Below are 17,756 nucleotides of genomic sequence, written 5' to 3'. Positions count from 1 at the left end.
CCTAGTAGACATGATTGATTAGGTTAACCCGCCTTCGCCTGACAGAAAAACAGCTTCCAGCGAGCCGTGCGCAATAATGGCACGCATCTGCCACTCTTGACTCGCGGGTTTGTTTGGAAAAGAGAAAAAAAGTCTCCCCATGAATAGCAAATGGGTTAGTGTGAGGAGACTAATGAATAAAGCTCAATGGGAGGCGGTGGAAATGCGGCGTGCTGCTGCTGCTGTTGTTGGTCGACCATTTGCAACAGTTTTAAAGATGGAGTTTGGGGTGCGCAAGTGTGTGTGTGTGAGGGAAGGGAGAGGTGGTGTGGTGATTTGGCGATAAAATGCTATTTATGCTAAAAAAAAAAAAAAGGTACGATTATTTTAGTGTTTGCAGAATACAGATTTTTAAATCGGTGGCATGTTACCTTCTCAATCCATTAACACGTGTGTCCAAATGAATATTCATTTGACGCAGAAACAATTATTTGGGAATTATACTCACTAAAGATGCTTAATGTTTGAGGGAAAAAACACATTTCCGGATTCTAGAAGTTGAAAATATTTTTCTAATTTTTTTATGTAAAGTGTGTGATCAACCCGTACTTACAACATTTTTCCAGATATAATATTGTTATAGATTATTCTCAAAACGCAATGGTAACACGTTTAACCAGGGCCTCTCACTGCTACTTATGCTTTTAAGAAAAAAAAGGAAGACTTTGAAACCAAATGGAAACTGGAGGGCTTGTTAGGACAGTTTTTTTTCTTTTTTGGGTGGGCACAGAAACAGAGCAGGCTGGCGCGCACAATAGAAGTAATCGGCTGGAATCGTGGAGGTTGAAAAGTCAAGTAGGCCTTTTATTATGGAGCCACTCTGCACTGGCAGGAGGAACAACACAGAGGATGGAGCTTTAAATAAAAGTCAGTGGACAAACGGGTGAAGGCCTGAACCAATATCCAAAATAAAGATATACATGGAAAGAATATAATTTGGGAACCACTGACTTCATGAGTTATTGCAAATTGTTCCGAGCTCAGTAATGAACCTTTTGTTTATTTATCTCTGTAGAATTCCTGTCTTTTTTCCCTACAGTTTTTATTTTCTGACGTTATTATGAAATTTAAAACTGATATAGTACACTTTAATATAATTTGTTTTAACTTAAAAAAAGTTAGTGTCCAGGCTGCCTTTACATTTGAAGTTGAACAAAATTTTAAAAGAGAAGTTGAGGTAAATTTGTAACGATTTAAGTTGCCTTCTCAAATTCAGTTAACTTAAAAATTTAAAGCAGCCATGACACTAACTTTTTAAAGTTAAAATAAATAGTTTATCCAATTAACCATTGTACTATAGGATTGGGTTGACTTTACAATCTATATAGAATATTTCACAATTTCCGCATTAAATAACTGTAACAATAACATACTATTGCACTTTAAGACCTATTGTCTTGTTTTGGATCTTTTGTTTCCCTTAAAATCAATTTCCCTTAAATCTCTGGTGAATTATACACAGAAGCAGTCAGTGACTCTCTAAAATCATTTTTCCAGTGTATTATGATCAAACAAATGAATGCCCAGAGGTGCCAAAAGACGAGCTACAATCTAGCCAGTTGGTCAAACAGGAACCTAAAATTCTTCATTTTGGCCTAAAGGTCACAGCTTTAGGTGATTATTGCTTTTTTTGTTTGTTTTTAAGCATAAAGTGCCCTGAAGGCTTTATGACGGTGGCTGGAGCATCGTGTGCGTGCCTGTGTTATGCATGATGCAGGTTTACAGGGAGTTCATTTTGTTCTTCATCTAAAAACATAGCCAAAGGGGCCTCAGAAAAGCCAAAGGTTCAAATTAACTCTGGGATGTTATAAAGGTTATTGGAAAAATAAAAGAATATATTATCTCCAAAGTGCTTTTGGAAAATAAGACTTAAAACGCTGCTTCTGACCTCTGCAGTAAACTGGCATACAGCTCTGCCCTTGATAAACACGTGGTCATCTTTTACATGAAATCAAAACTCCATTTCTCGCCTTTGACCTTTATGACACATAAACACCAAACCCTGATATTTGTCTTTGTACAGTGGAACAGAAATACACGCCGTTATCTCGAATGTTTACAATTCATTAAGCACATCCACTGTGTTATTTCTGGTTGTTTTGTACTTAAGAGCAATGTCTTCAAAGGATATTCAAGATGCCACTGGTGCAACTTAGTAAAGTGTTGCTGAGATGTTCTGGCTGCTGCAGCGCAGGCTACTTAGAGAGAGTACAGACAGAATAAGATACAAGACTTGTATATATTATCAGCCCGTGTCAGGTTATCAGAGTCTTTCCTTTCACTCTGGACAAGATCACACACATCAAAGCTTCAGCTCCTGCAGGGTGTCTGGAGAGCAGCAAGTGTGCCACCTAGTGCTCAAGCTGGGAGGAGTGCGTCTGTGTCTGTGCGTCTGTGTCTGTGCAATCAGTGCAAAACAGTGACAAAGAGAGACGGTGGTCAGCGATATTGTACAATCATAAAGAGGCTGTGGGTCGGGGTGGACTCGAGTTTTTGTTTTAAAGACATCTTAAACAATAGGGTCAAAAATAGCAATCCTCTGTCAAGCCTTTACGGTGCAGACTGCAGTAATCCACCAAAAATGTTCTCTGAAAGCTTCCAGAATGTGTAATAAAATATCACCACAGTTAGTGTGTCACATAAACGTTCAAAAGACGAGGTGGAATGCCAGTTGGCTTAGCCGCTTTTATATTTTCAAGCTGCTAAAAGGGCTCTCACGCCGCTGATTTTACACACAAAGCTGAGTCTACTTATAGGGGAGAACGGGGCTGATCGGCACACTTTCTTCTAACTATAATATGAACCCCTAAAAAACTGTATACTTAATGGATTCCCTTTCAATGTGTAGGAATGGAGAGACCTTACTATTTTTAAGCTTATTTGGTTCAAAAGTATGGACTGCCAAATACATTGTGTAGCCGGGTAAGACCATCCTGAAGACGTGTGAATCAGTCTGAACTCGCTGCTGCTCCACCTCATATCCAAGAATTAAAATCCCTTTGGGGCCAATCTGGGATCCGCACTGGAGTTAACAACGTAAACAGTCAATGAGGGTCTGCATTGTGGTTGATGAGGTAAAAAAACGCAGGCCACTGCTTGTTTCTGCAGTAACGTCACTCATTGCTGTGTTTGCACAGAGTCAATGACAACAATAAACAACAAGAGTGAGCACTTGCAGAGTTCCTTGGAGGAAGATGTGTTTCTCAGATTTTGCACAAAATTCATTTATCAACAGGCTCTATTGCTGATGACGATGCTCCCTGGTACAAATCCAGTGCTCGTTGTTTTGTTATGTTTATTGGCTGAAAGAGTGTCTGAAAGTGTCTGTTAAGGCAAGAACTCACAGCCACTAACAGAGTTTGGAGTGGCATCGAGTCCTGACTGAGTCCAGAGTCCAGAGCTCACATCATCAGGATGGTTTAAGCGGGCTAAACCTTTTCTTCACTTGTAACTAACGTCCCCATTGTGGGGTTGGTTGTCCTCATTTTATTTATATGGAAAAAGATTTTAAAAATGAAGCAATCTTAAAATGAATTTAAAAAGTAACATTTCATTGAAACTATTTTAACGGAAATGCAACAACCTAACCAGCTCATGCACCGAGAGAACATAAGAAGGTAAAAGCATTTTCTATTTTTATATAACAAATCAAAGAACATGTAACTATAAATCCCAAAGAGAATGTGCGAGATGTAACTACATCTGTCTTTATACTTTTAATGATAATTATTTTATCATAAGCCTATTTTGTAGAAGCCTAGAACAAAAACAAATCTACATATTTAGATTTGACAAGAAAAATACACAAAGTCTTCTACCTCTGTACGTTTACCTGATGATAGAAAAAGTCAAATTATTGTTAATTCAACTAAAACTGGACTTTTAAAATACGTGTAAACATGTTAGTCCAACTGAAATTGGATTTTCTGTTGGATTTTAACTGGACTAGGTTTTTCTGCACATGTTCCTCGTCGCTGCGCCGGCGTCCCTCGATGGTTAGGGATAGGGACTGTTCATTATTAATGAGGGGGAAAGGGGTGCTGCAAAATGGGTCGGACATTAAGAAAATGTAAGCACTGAGGAGGGCCCTCCTCTGATAAATAAAATACAGTCCCACAACACCGGCACAAAGCTAAACGAGGTACTGCTGTGGATGGGGCCGCAGCAAAAAACATTCTTTAGCCACCAAAAAAAAAAAAAAATCTGTCCTAACTCTGCTGTTCAGTGGAGAAAAAGGACTTTTTCTCAGTGGAGTTTTTGATACGACGGATTCAAATCCTCATCAGTAAGGGCTGTCTTAGGGTAAGGTAAAGCAGTGAAAATATTCTAACTGTAACATGCTACACTTAAACTGATGTTGCATTTTTAGGTGGCTTAAAACGAATCAGTAAAAGCAGAGTTTGCTCAACGCGTGTGATTGTATGTACGTACCCTGGCTGTTGTTGTAAATTAACAGTTGTGATTGTAATGCGGTTTATATCATAGACTGTAAATAATAACGGTTTATTGCAACTAACTGAAAGAGAGCATAGCTCCACCTGCCATGGAGGAGTCGGCCATACTTCCATCATAAATCGATTTTCCCGCGGTGCTTGTATACTGAGACAAGGACAGAAGAGTCCAATTAAATGACCTAATCGAGCTATGAATGTAGCCGGACTAAATGTAAAAATCTTACTCCTGAAATGCCCCTGTTGGTGACCTCTGACCCCACTCCTAAAAATTATAGTATGAACATTTTTTTGTGGTCCTCTAGGAAGAGAGATGTGATGAATGTGACAATCAACCCTGTTCTCCCCTACTACAGCGCCAGTGATAACTGCTGTTAAATGTCTTCTGTGGCTGGTGGGAGCTGTGGAGTTTGAAAGGTGGAAATTGATCGAACATTTGGGGTCTGATGCTATTGCGTTCCATTATTGGAAATGTAGGTTTTAATTTTTTTGAAGCTTGGCCCTTACTCTGGACGCAAAGTCCAGCGATTTCTGCCATTCCTTTTCTTAATATGTCTTTCACAGGTCCCTAAATTTAAAGGTAAAATCTGACAAGCTGGTCTTATTTTTAAAAATCTAGGAAACCAATTGCCTTGAAATGTAAGTAAACATAACTATATAAACACAACTGAAGACTAATAGCTATGTGCACTTATAAAGTAAACAACTTAAGGCAGAGTTATGTTTACTTACCTTTTTAAAGGCAAACAATTTCGTAGATTTTTATTTTAGAAAGATCAACTTGTCAGATTTCAGTGTTTTTGGAAATGACAAATTGCTTTAGTTCCCCTAATGCCAAAAAATTAAAGAAAAACCATAACGTGATCATAAATCTAATAAAAAGCTATAAGTTGACCTTCCATGTAATTTTGATAAGTTTTGGAAAGATACGATTTCACAGAATTTCTTTAAAAGGGTCCTTTTTGTTCCAAGAAGGAAAAAAAAGATTTAAATATGTAAAAATATAAAACAAATGATTGCGTAAGTATTTTCCCACTTTGCTTTGACATATATCTAAATATTCAGTTGTACAGTTTGTACAATAAGTCGGATCAAGATCACCTGTGTGTAAGTAATCTTAAATGCACCTGCATCTAATCAGCAGTACAATCAAATCTGGGACACATTTTCTGAAAACTACAGTGCAGGGAGGAGATACAAGACAATTTCCAAGGCACTGAATATCAGTGGGATTACACTGAGATCAACGGTACTGTAAATATGGAGAGAACATGGCACAGCTGTAAATCTGCCTCAAGCAGGCTGAGAGTGTGTGAGAGAGGAGCTCTGGTGGTGAGGGAGGCCACCGAGAGATCTGGACACCGACGGAGCTATGCGTTACACGGATAAGAGACACATAAAACTACTGCTGAGAAGATTCACCAGTTGCACTTTATGGCTGAGAGCCATGACAGTGTTTGCCAGAAGGCAGGCAGGAGACTGAAACACCGCAGAAGAAGATTCTAAAATCTGAGGCAAAGTGACCTTTTTGGCTACCATATTAAACAATACGTTTGGTGTGGTCAAAACGCCGCACCATCACCACAAACTACTTCATAGCAAAATGTCTTGTGGTGGTACTTCTCTGCATCCGGGCCCAGAAGGCCTGGGAATGTACAAAACAAAATCAGTGCAGAAAAACAAAATTCCTACAGGAAAACCCGCTGCACTCTTCTAAAGAACTGCAACATTGGAGATTTATTTTTCCGTACGACAATCACCTCAAACATAAAGCCAAACTTAGACAGGAATGGCTTCAAAATAACAATGACTGGCCAAGTCAGAGTCCAAAATTTGTGGCAGGACTTTAAAATTACTGTTCGCTCACAGTCCCGGTGAAACCTGACTGAGCTTGAGCAGATTTGTAAAGAAGAATGAGGGAAAATGCAGTGTACTGTCCAGACCCGAAAAGACCTCTCCAAACAAAGTCAGGATTTTAACTGCTGCCAGAAGGGCTGCTGCAGATTGACAAGATTATTTTCACTTTCTTTCACAATCGCTGATGAAAACTAAGATCATATCAGCTGAAATCCAAAGTTAAAACACAACAAACTTGAGGTCAACAAAAAAGCAACCGATGTAACAGCACAAACAAATATCTTGCTTGAGATCAGTAATCTAGTTGCTTGAATTTTTACATTTGCAAAAGTGCATGCAAGATCATGATATCATGTTGGAGCATAACTTGTATGCTTCTTATAATATATATATAAAAACTGCGGGATGAAGATAATTTACAATTTTCCTTAGTCCAAGTTATATACTTTTTTTCAAACAATATTACCAATACAATCATCTCTATTTGATTCCAACGTGCTGGTTTGCCCTAAAAACACAACACACAATTATATGTGTAAAATTAGATTAGCAACATCTGTCCCCAAAACTCGGCTGGAGGTTCGCTTTGCAAAGAAAGCTGTTGAATTATTAATCCCAATTTGTGACAGAATGATATAGCAAAAAAGTTATTACCAAACCAATAACTTATAATTTTTATGCATGTAAAATATCCTTAGTATCAGAAACATTCGAGGTATCAAAATTCAAAAGTAAGTATAAAGATATTTCAATTTTGTTAATCTGTTCAAAGGGAAGCAAACGGCAAACTCCAAAAATATACTGTAGTGCAGGCAAGTAATGCAAACTATTATTTTTCCCATTTAAAATTTATTTTTCAAAAATACAAAACAAGGAAAATAAGTATATGTACACAAACACTATTAAAATAGAATATGTATGGTACAAAATATGTACAGCTGTCCTCAGAGTGAAAGCATGTCCTATCTGGTCCTTTTGTCCTTGATGGTGTAGTGAAGAACTAACGGTTGGGCCTAGGGGAGAATAAATATTAAGTATTTCATGCCAAATTGAAATTATTTAAAGTGACATGCACATAACTATTATCATTTTCTAAATACATAAAGTAATTATTTTTTACAATGTGTCAGATCCAAAATTTTATAACATGCAGTGCACTGGATGCTAAATGTTTAATGTAGTTTGCAATGATGTCAAATTATATATTACAGTGGAATACAATGATTTATTAGTTTTTTAAAGGTATTATTAAAGATTTCTATTCACTACTGCACATCCTCAGTGGACTAAAGCACTAAGAAGATGAGTCCATGCATGAAGGAATGTATTTTTGGCACTAGTTAACAGTAGCTGTACCGTACCTTGCCAAACCAGTGTGAGAGCCATAACCGTTTCATGGTCATGTGATCGGGCAGAGACTCGTTATTGAACAACATCTGGACCTATAGGGAGACCACACAAACAGATGTGAAGGATCCGAAAGGAACATCTGCGACGCTTTTATACGAGGAAACTCTTTGCTGCCGGTAAAACATGCCACGAGGAAGCAGAAATAATTTAAAAACAAACAAACACAACAAAAAAACACACTTTGAGTTCATGACGGCAACATCAGAAATGTCATCAAGACAAAATATATTCGTGGCAAATCGCAGTCATGAAAAACAGTGTTTTTGGATGGAGCACCCACACTGACAGCAAGTCAAAGGAAATGTGGAAATGGACAGACTTTAAGAGCCATGTTTCTGCACTTCTTTATTGTGGTGATTTTGTAAACTGCACCACATTTTTAAGACAAGCCAGTTCTAAGAAATATTTCACAACAATATTGACTCGGCGTATGTTCCGCAGCCAAGTTACAACAGTATGATTATCACAGCACGATAACCTTCTCAGATAAAAAGTCGTTCGCAGTTATTATTAATATCAGTTACAACGACCTTTACAGGAATAAAAACAAAGGGTTTTTTGATGAACAGATGTATTTTGATGGAACTTGAAAACATTTTTTTAAATGCAATTATATGAAAATAGTATGACAGACAGCTGAGAAGGAAAGAAGATGTGTGCGAGACAAAGACGCTATTACTAAAGAACAAAGCAAATAAAAAACGCAGTCATCACCCTAATCACTTCTTTACGGTCTTTTTGTTTTGCTGTGTTTTTTTTGTGGCATCTGTTTGAGGCATGTTGATGGTTTGTGATGTGTTGGTATAATAATGAATCTTGTGTGTATTGTTTTAATGTCATGAATATAATTTACAAAAAAGGTGCTAACAGGAAAATAAAAAAAAAAAAAGGATGACGCAAGTGAAATTCTACATACGCTTGCATTCTTTTTCAATACTGTACCAATTACCAAAAGGTAGGCTGCACTCAAAATTGTCACATTTTTAAGAGTTTGTGTTGTCAGTTTCATTTATGGTCCGTTAAATTTCAACAGTAAATCAGTTGGTTATGTAGCAACGAGGATAAGTTATGTTGCTATAGCTACCTGCAGGTTAAAAGCATTTCTTCTGAAAAATTTGCTCTGATATATCTATATCTTTTCTTATATCTTTTTTTGAATACCTGCACATCCCTTTTGGAACATTCAGTGTATTTACATTTGCAGAAATTGATGTTTGACAAATAAAATCCTTTGTTCCAACTGATTTCATACCCGCAGGTCATGGCTAGGTTGTTACTAAAATAGGAGAACGTCTTATTGTTCGATTTCTGCTTTAGTTGGGATACAGTGAAGAAGGTTAGGTAGCTTATATGCACGACCAACGTTATATATGTTGGTGATGAAAGAGGGCTAGCTACAACACCTAGCGATAAAACCGAATTTGAGGTTTCTGGTATTGTGCAGCTAACGTTAGTCACTCAGACACCCTCTTTTAAGATATAGTTTTGTTATGTGGAGACATGGACACTAACGGATGAACTTGAAACACAGAAATGGAGCGCAGCAAAAGCGATAATTCGCACTGGACTCAGTGTGCAATGTTGTCATGCAGAAAATTGGCAAACTGATTTTCTGACACTGCTGAAAACTGGGTACTATTAGTACAGTGCCATTAGTTATTAAGATACAAGTGAAATGATTACCAAACATTTGCTAACCAACCAAGAGGGGACAAAGAAACTTTGAATGTCACAAGCCCATTCTTAGCTGGAAATTTTCAGCAACAATGCGCTGTTCCCAGCATTCAAATGATTTAGCCACAGTTTATAAGTAATAGTATGTTTACCTGTATACTAGCAAAATATTATTTATTGGAAATTTGATTTTTGAATTCCATAAAATTAGTCGATGTTTATCTTTTAAAGAGAGCAGATAATGCGGCTCAATAGCTACTTTACACATTGGTCCTCCTCATCATCAGCCAAATAGATATTGACTAATCTTTTAAGTAATGCCATGTGTACCAAAATGTGTTCTTCTATTATATTAGTGAAGATTATATTGACTGACCTGATGTTTTTCCACGTTTAGTCGATGACACAGCACTTTCCGTAGGTGTCTCACCTCCGCTCGGACAGAACAGCGAACAAACTTCTGCTGCGGAGACAAGGTCAAACAGACACATTGTAAAGCTTCTCATGAGCAATATGATAAGTCAGTGACAGGCTGAAATCAAGAGGGTTAATCCAAAAAATGAGCAGCAGTACATTTGTGTTTATGACTCCAACTCGTGACCAACACAGAGCAGTTTGGGAGATTTTAGTGTTCGTAAAGCAAGTTAAGACTCTTGATTTACTTCAGTATTTAAAATGTAACAAATCACTCATTGTACATGTTTGCAGTTCATGTTCGCGGTACCACCTGTTGCAGAAGTAACTTCTTGCCAGAAAGTAGACCGACTTTTTTTTTTTTTTGCCCTTCGGGTACTTAAAAAGCTTGTCAGTTATAAATGTCTCTTTAGTTTTGCTTGTTCAGACTGCTGACTCTGGACTGCTGTTTTTAATTTTAGCATCTTTATGTCTATTCAAAGTTTCAAACTGTAACACACAGTGCTGTGACAAACAAACATTTCCAGCACACAAGAAACATAATCTCTTAACAAGGTGACAGCATATAAATAGGGTGTAGCATACTCCTGTTACAATTAGATTTACAGTGAAGACAAAACCAGCTTACCGCTGGACGTTTTCTGATCCCAACTGACTTGTTACACACCCTTAACCCTTCGAGCTTAACTTCCTTTTTTCACCTGAATGCAATGCGAGACAGCATTTCTTTAAAAGCAGAGGCAGAAATGATTTATTTGACTGAATGTCCACCTCAGTAAAAAAAAAAAGGATCGTGATTGGACGTGCAGGCGAGAGAGAAAAGCACGTAACAAAGGTTAAGAGTCAAATTCAGTTCAGGTGTTGCCAGCTAACGTGGTTTTATAAGTTCACAGAGAGGATAGAGTGAAACACAAGCGCATATATCAAGAGCCAGGAATGGAACCAATGAATGCATGATCCCATTCCATCAGGTAACACTAGACACAACAATTAACATCATTTTCATTTCACACAGTGGTCAAAGAGGACACGGGTGGATGATGACGCTGATGACGCTTGCAGCAGTCACCAAATCGCTTCACTAAGACCCTGTCAACATGTACACAGATATTTAAACAAAAAGATATTTCCCTCTCTCTGTCCACGTGACCTTTGTTATACAATAGATCTCTGCCCGCACTAGAATGCAAAAACGACTCCAAACGCTTGCCGGCATTAGACGTACAGCCTAACTCTTTCAAAGCAAAAGAGATCTCCTCATTACAGTTTCCCCTTTAATATAGGAATGAACAAGCTTACTCAAACATGAGTGATGCTCTGGACATGCAGAGGTTTTACTTCCACTTCACACTGACAACATCCCACTCGTGAAATTGTCCAACCATCTTCTGGTTCAACTGAAAAATCCCAAACTGCCGTTTCCAGTGGACTTAAAGCAGCAGATGTGGAGGTGGACCAGATATCACTGTGTGCAACAGACGCCTGTTTGCCCATGAAGTGGTGCAGCAAAACTAAGGTTAAGTGTAAAATAGTCATGAGTCCAAGGCAGCACAGCGAAAACAGCAAAACCTGAACAGACTGGTAAGTTACTCCAACACTGTCCATAAAATTTTTGCTGTATGCTCATTACACAAAGCAACAGGGCATTAGCAATATACCAGTTTCAAGGTGTACCATGAAAATTGATTATTATCATACCATGTGCATTTCTCTACGGTATCAGAAAAAAGTTGCATCCAAGCTTTATTTTAGTGGTTTTAAACTGGGAGGTTTTCACACACACTTTGATATATAGGCTATAAATAAATGAATAAACTATAAAAAAAATGTATTAAGTTAAATTTGTAATCATCGTTAAAAATGCCTGTTTGTCTAATAAAGGTCCTTCTGTTTCCCTTACTTTTAGGGTCATTTGAATATATAGTGATAATAATTTCGTAATACAGTGATACCGTGACACAGCAATATTTTCTGAGATGATTATAATACAGTTGCATTCTTAAACTGTTACAATCTTACAGGGCACAGCAAATCGAGGATGTCATTGTTACCAAAATGCTCAGTTTTAAATTTCAACATGAATTTCAACAAAATCTGCACCTAGAAGATGTAAAAAAATGTTTTAAGTGACCTCAAACTCTGTTTGCATGTGTACAAAAGGCCAAAACATTGAGAAATATAATCTGTTTATAAAAATATCTACATAGGTGTATACATCTAAAACTAGACATCTAAAAGATGTCTCCTAAAGAAACATAGACTGATGCTCTACCCTGTCGAGAGGCTTTAGTGAAAACACATTTAATCAAATAAAATCTGAAATCCTGATTTAAGCCAATGACTGAATAAGAGATTCAAGGGACCACAGGGGCATGAGTTAAACAAGTGCGCCCTCTGCTGGCTGATTGAGCTTTTGCAGCGTGTGTGACGATCTCGGCAGTGTGGATAATAAGCACCGTGCAATTCTTTGTGTTTAAGTTAAAAAGCTCCCCCAGTTATCTTTATTTAAGTTTTGAATCAGTCCAATCTGGGCATTATATAATCCCACTTCTCTTACACGCACGCACGCACGCGCACGCACACGCACACACACACACACACACACACACACACACACACACTTGTCACTCGACAAATGGGCCTGTCAAGAGGATCCAGCCACAGAGGGAAAAGCCCAGTAACAACTGACAAGGTAGGCACTTTTTTCAGTTAAGTGGGTTTGAAATTGCTTAACAAGCTGTGTTTCAAACAACCACATTTAAATTGCCATGATGTGGATTTGTATGAATAGGCACAAGGAAACACTGTAGGACTGAACACTCGCGCAGCCATAAAATACTCTGTGAAAATGTCCTTCGCTGATTAAACTGTCGGGATCACTTTCATAATTAGCTCTTTCTTTATGTTCAAATTTAATTTATACAACATTTTTATATCCGCTTTTATTGTTCTTTAATGCCCCATTTGGTGACTTTGCCACAAAAGTAAAAAAAACAAAACATTTGTTTAGACACCTCCATAAATTTCATTTGTTTGGTGTCTTATGAGCATTTAAAACAAAGACTATAAGGCATTTCTTAGAGATAAATACACTGTTGTTTGGATTAATAACATTTTTAAAACCTGCCATCAAAGTCTTACAAGTCAGCACTAATCACCACAAACACTGAGTCAACATCTTGGCCTTCTAGCCTCAAGTTACTGGTCCAAAAAACCCGCCAAAACACTTTCTCAAACAATTATAAAATCCTCAATTACCGAGAAATTAGCGGTTTGGTTGGGAAATTAAGACTGATTATATGCCTCGCTGGTGTATACTTGTCCCACTTATCCCCGTCTCTGTGAGCGTTTGAGGCAGCCAGAGTAACCAGCTCTGAGTGCTGAATTCTGCTGTTGCTGCAGATGTCATTGTGCCATGTATTTGCTTAGCAGTTAAGGGTAGAAAATTACTTGTTCAGGCTTCAAAAATGTGCCCCTGGAGACATGTTTTGCACGGTTGTGCAAACCTGTGAGCCGAGTCGCTTTCAAAGCATCCATAACCAGCTCGACAATTTCACTAAGTACACAGACTGTACTGAAATATAAAAAAATGACAATACATTGGCGTACATGGCTTACCTGGAGTGTAAGTTTCGTTTTATCTTTTCCTGCAAGCGATGAACTGTAAAGACAAAAACAGAACCCACAACTTGGACTTGAAAGTTTAACACACTTAGATTTTTTAAAAAATTTAAAGTCAGTCATATTTCACAGGGATTATATGACATGAAAAATACATAATAAACACTTTTAGACGCATCCACCAGAGGCACAAGACTTACCTTAACCTTTCTAAACACAGCGAAACCTGCTCATCATATCTGTAGAAGTGGGCTTTTGAATGGTCGAAGCTTGTGTACGGTAAACCTGTAGCGTCGGGAACGGCATCTATTGAGAAGAAGAAAACGGTTTTAAAAGGACAAATTGAAGTACACATTTATCACCACTTGTTCAGTGGTGATAAATGTGGTGGTCACAAGTGGTAACGATGTGGTCCATGTAACGAAACACAAACTAGCTGAAAACCAGGCCAGATGCAGATGCAGTTCGGGGCCACACGCCTGAACAACACGTTTTCATGTAAAGTTTCAAAATCTGCACGTTTTAGCACCATTTCAGAAATAATCTATGTCCATTCTAACAAAACGCACATCACATGACCATCTACTCTATTCAAACATAATTTCAGCTAACTGGCGTTCATGGAGATTAAGAGGAACACAAGGGGAAAAAAATGGAGAAACGTATGTGATGGTAAACAAACGTTACACGTCGTCACAGAGCTATGTTACGTCAACAGCTACAGGAAATAAATTTGCCATTATGTGGAAGGTTATCCACGAAAGATTGCTGTAACAATTTTAATTACAAACAGCAAACACAAATTACATACTTTTTAAAAAAAACTTTCAATGATTTTTCCAGGCCTAGAAAACTTAACTGTGAATTTCCATGACTTTTCCAGGTTTTTTCATACATCAGCAATAACATACCGAAGACAAAGACCTGTTTCATATGCCTGTCCCATGCCACACATTCTGACGTGTTGTAATGGGAAAAGCAAGTGTGTAACTAATAATGTTAACAGTGGATCTGTTTTACTCAAATGCTCCAGTGAGAGACTGTGAGCAAGCATACCGGATACAAGGATCCTACAACCAAAGCAACTAAATGGAATACAGCCATTAATTAATTTCATTATTTACACCTGTGTTGGACAAACTGTGACATGGCAAAAAAGTCTTCTATGAAAAAGGTCACTTGACAAATGCAAACAGCAGTGTTATACTTTCTCGCCAACTGACCAAACCAAACAGTGATTTCATCTACAGCTGCTTCATGACAGCTTTTACGTATCCGTGGTGTGTTTTGTTGCCTCTGTATTGTACATGCCGTGTTTAACTGCATGTGTTGCACGACATTAACACAACATATTGTCATAGAGATGCTCTTCATATTTTCTAAATGTGTTGATAAATGGTCATTTTGAGCTTATAAAAAAACTTAAAGAAAGTTGAAGCTGAATGATGTCACAGTGCTGCCACTTTGGCTCACGGTCATGTGACCCCTGAGAATTGTGGTACAGAAACACCACAGCACCAAACATCATTAATCCCAGACCGAGACGTGACTACATTGAAGACTTACCGTCTCCAGCTGGTTGGATGACTCTCTCTAACCCCCGTGACTGATAAAATTCCTTTATTCTTTTGTCTTCACCTGTTCAAACATGAATGTGGATATTAGACAATTTTATACTGCCAATAAAGCAACATTTAATTACAGTATGTATTATTATTATTATTAGGATTACTACAAATATTATTTTAGATTTCACAGGTGCAAAACTCTAAATATTGACCCTCATATGAACCTATACTTCAGGTCACACTATTCGTAACACCGATACACACAGCACTGTTTCTTTACGTACTTTCTTGTAGTCCAGGCACCAGTTTGTAGACAATGTCCTGCATCACTCGGTCCAGTTTGAGGTTGAGTAAAGGCTGCGTTTCATGGATTTTGATGTTGCACATGGGACAGTACTTGCTCGTTTGCAGGTATTTCACAATACAACTTTTACAGACTGTAAAGCAGAGAGAAAGAGAAAGAAAATACAGGTAATTTTCATTCAAATGACTTTATCCAGTTTAACGTCTATATTTTGCGAAATAGCAGAAAGAGTTAAAAAGTTCATAAAATGTAAACAGACTGATGTTTGTTCATCTCTGTGTCAACTCACATGTGTGCAAACACTCTGTAATAGTTGTGGCATCGATGAAGTAACCTGCACAAAGGTAGCAGACGATGTGTTCGTTCAGGTCCTTGATCTTCAACTTCACCTCCTCCTGTCAAGACATAAACAGGTCTTACGCATATTTTTAAAGTTTAAAAGTTTGGTTTAAAGGTCTAGTTTGTAGGATTTAGTGGGATCTAGTGGGGAGGTTGCAGAACAGAAACTTCTTTCACGTGGCAAGCATGTAGAACTTCTGAGGCTGATGCAAAAGTGCAAATGGCCTTATCTAGAGCCAGTGTTTGGTTTGTAGTTTGCAAAAAACACTTTATTTCGAAGTACAGTGAATTTACATCAGTTTTTTTTAAGTGCAGTTTTTGTTTATTCCTGCAATATGTTTTATTTCTTTGTGTTTTGAGCCAATGCGTTGTTCACATTTTGTGAATAAAATTGACCATGTGGTTATTTGTGTTAAGTTAAACCTTGAGCTAATGACTAAGGAGAAATCTGTACCCTAGTTCAGTTCAGTTCAAAACTTTTATTTTCCCTCAAGGGAAAATTTGATCTGCCGTTGGCAGTACAAAACAATTAAATAACACAATAAACAGGAACATAGGACATCAGAGCAGCACACAACCAAATTTGATTAAAAGCAATCCCAATCAACAGTAAAAGTAAAATTATCAATGAAGGTAATCTAAAGGTGTCAATAAGGGGAATGATCACAGTCATTTTGTGCAAGTTAATTACGATGGTTGCACATGAAACAAAATTATATATTTACCTATATGTTCTTGCTTTAGGGAGCCTATATTTATTCCCCATGACTGGACCAGTTCAGAACCACTGCTCTAGTGCAACATTTAATTCCCAAAATGCACATCATTACTGATGTCAATAAGAGTCCGCTTTTGAGGTTGCAATGTTAGTCATGTATCTGCCAAATTTTAACCCTGGACAAGGCAACTGACCCTGACCTTTGACCTCTGTGCGTAACGAAGAGAATAAACGTTGAATTATGAGACATTTTTGGATTAGATAGCCAGTAAATTAACGTTATCATGTCAAACCAAAGCTACATGTGAACGGACCGGAGAGGAACGTGTGACAGAAAAGTGGTTTAAAACGTGATGTTTGGACTCTTTGGACTAACGCAACACACCAACAGCAGATACAACGACACTAAATAAACCGTTTCCACTGTGATAAAAACGTTGTGTCCCCGTGAAACACAAACAAACAGCCGTTACTTCACCGTTCACTCGGCGGAGAGAGGAGACCCCGCGGAGCGCAGCGGCCGTTACCGTCCCGCTTCGCTCGCGCACCGCCTGAACTACAAGTAAACTTCAAGTCAAACTGATGAAAACAGCTGAATTTTCGTCCTAAAATGAGCGAAATAACAGTAACTTGGTGATATTTCGGCACGTTGCTCCGCTGTTGAGGCAGAACAACACGGGTGGACTCCCACCGTCCACGCATGCTCACACACGCCTTCCTTCGCAGCGCCTCGGCTCCGCTCTCCTCTCTCCATCACGCCGCGGAGACGACAACGATCTCCCGCTAATGTGCGCCTTTAACTCGGCTCCGCTGCAGTTTGACTCCCCGTGCGTTTGTACCCAAGCGCGGCCGAGCTCGAGCAACATGCCCACTCACCTCGTTCCTCAGCGGGTCCAGTTTGTAGACGGACTGTAGCTGATTTCGTAGCCGCATCGCTATGGCCATCGGACCTTGCTCCGCCATCTTTGGGAATTATGCTTTCTTCCGGGTAAACCGGAAGTGGCTTATTGTGCAAGCTGGAGGAGGCGGGTAAAATATAAATAAGAAAAAAAAAGAAAAATAAATAAATAATATAAATATAAAGACGAGTAAAAAGCCGTCGTATAAAGCAAAAAAGTTAAAATAATAAATCAAAAAATGTTCACACTCAATGATTTAATTCAAGATTAAAAAAAACTTTATTTCCTTTTCAGAAAATTGCCTTTTCAAACAACTCAAACAGTGAAAATCATTCACACCCATGATACTCACCCAAAATCAAAATAAAAACGCACAACAGTTCCACAGATCAATAAAAACACGTGTGCAAAGCTACATTACAAAAAAAGAGTATGTTGTCTTGTTTAAAAAGTGGGAATAAA

General features: G+C 38.1%; 1 protein-coding gene across 5 annotated transcripts in view; it reads right to left on the bottom strand.

Moving 5' to 3' along the window:
• Positions 1–17,411, bottom strand: part of pcgf1 (polycomb group ring finger 1) — a 61,908-nt gene extending 44,497 nt beyond the window's left edge. The window contains exons 1-9 of one of the 5 annotated variants that reach the window (XM_042493390.2): positions 17,272–17,411; positions 15,628–15,733; positions 15,319–15,471; positions 15,033–15,104; positions 13,667–13,772; positions 13,464–13,506; positions 9,808–9,894; positions 7,709–7,789; positions 7,177–7,360 (exon numbers count right to left, since the gene is read on the bottom strand). In XM_042493390.2, the coding sequence (XP_042349324.1) occupies positions 7,310–7,360; positions 7,709–7,789; positions 9,808–9,894; positions 13,464–13,506; positions 13,667–13,772; positions 15,033–15,104; positions 15,319–15,471; positions 15,628–15,733; positions 17,272–17,358 (786 nt within the window). In that variant the 5' untranslated portion in view covers positions 17,359–17,411 and the 3' untranslated portion in view covers positions 7,177–7,309. Of the gene's footprint in view, positions 1–7,176; positions 7,361–7,708; positions 7,790–9,807; positions 9,895–13,463; positions 13,507–13,666; positions 13,773–15,032; positions 15,105–15,318; positions 15,472–15,627; positions 15,734–17,271 lie in introns of those variants that run through there. The other 4 variants (XM_042493392.2, XM_042493391.2, XM_088080787.1 and 1 more) reach the window with 4 other exon arrangements.
• Between the last annotated feature and the right edge of the window lie 345 nt (positions 17,412–17,756).

Source organism: Plectropomus leopardus, chromosome 8, assembly GCF_026936395.1.
Source record: "Plectropomus leopardus strain MGB_pleo_1.0 chromosome 8, ASM2693639v1, whole genome shotgun sequence".
Lineage (NCBI taxonomy): Eukaryota > Metazoa > Chordata > Actinopteri > Perciformes > Serranidae > Plectropomus > Plectropomus leopardus.
Note: the sequence above shows the minus strand (reverse complement) of the source record. Positions and strands in the feature narration are given on the sequence as shown.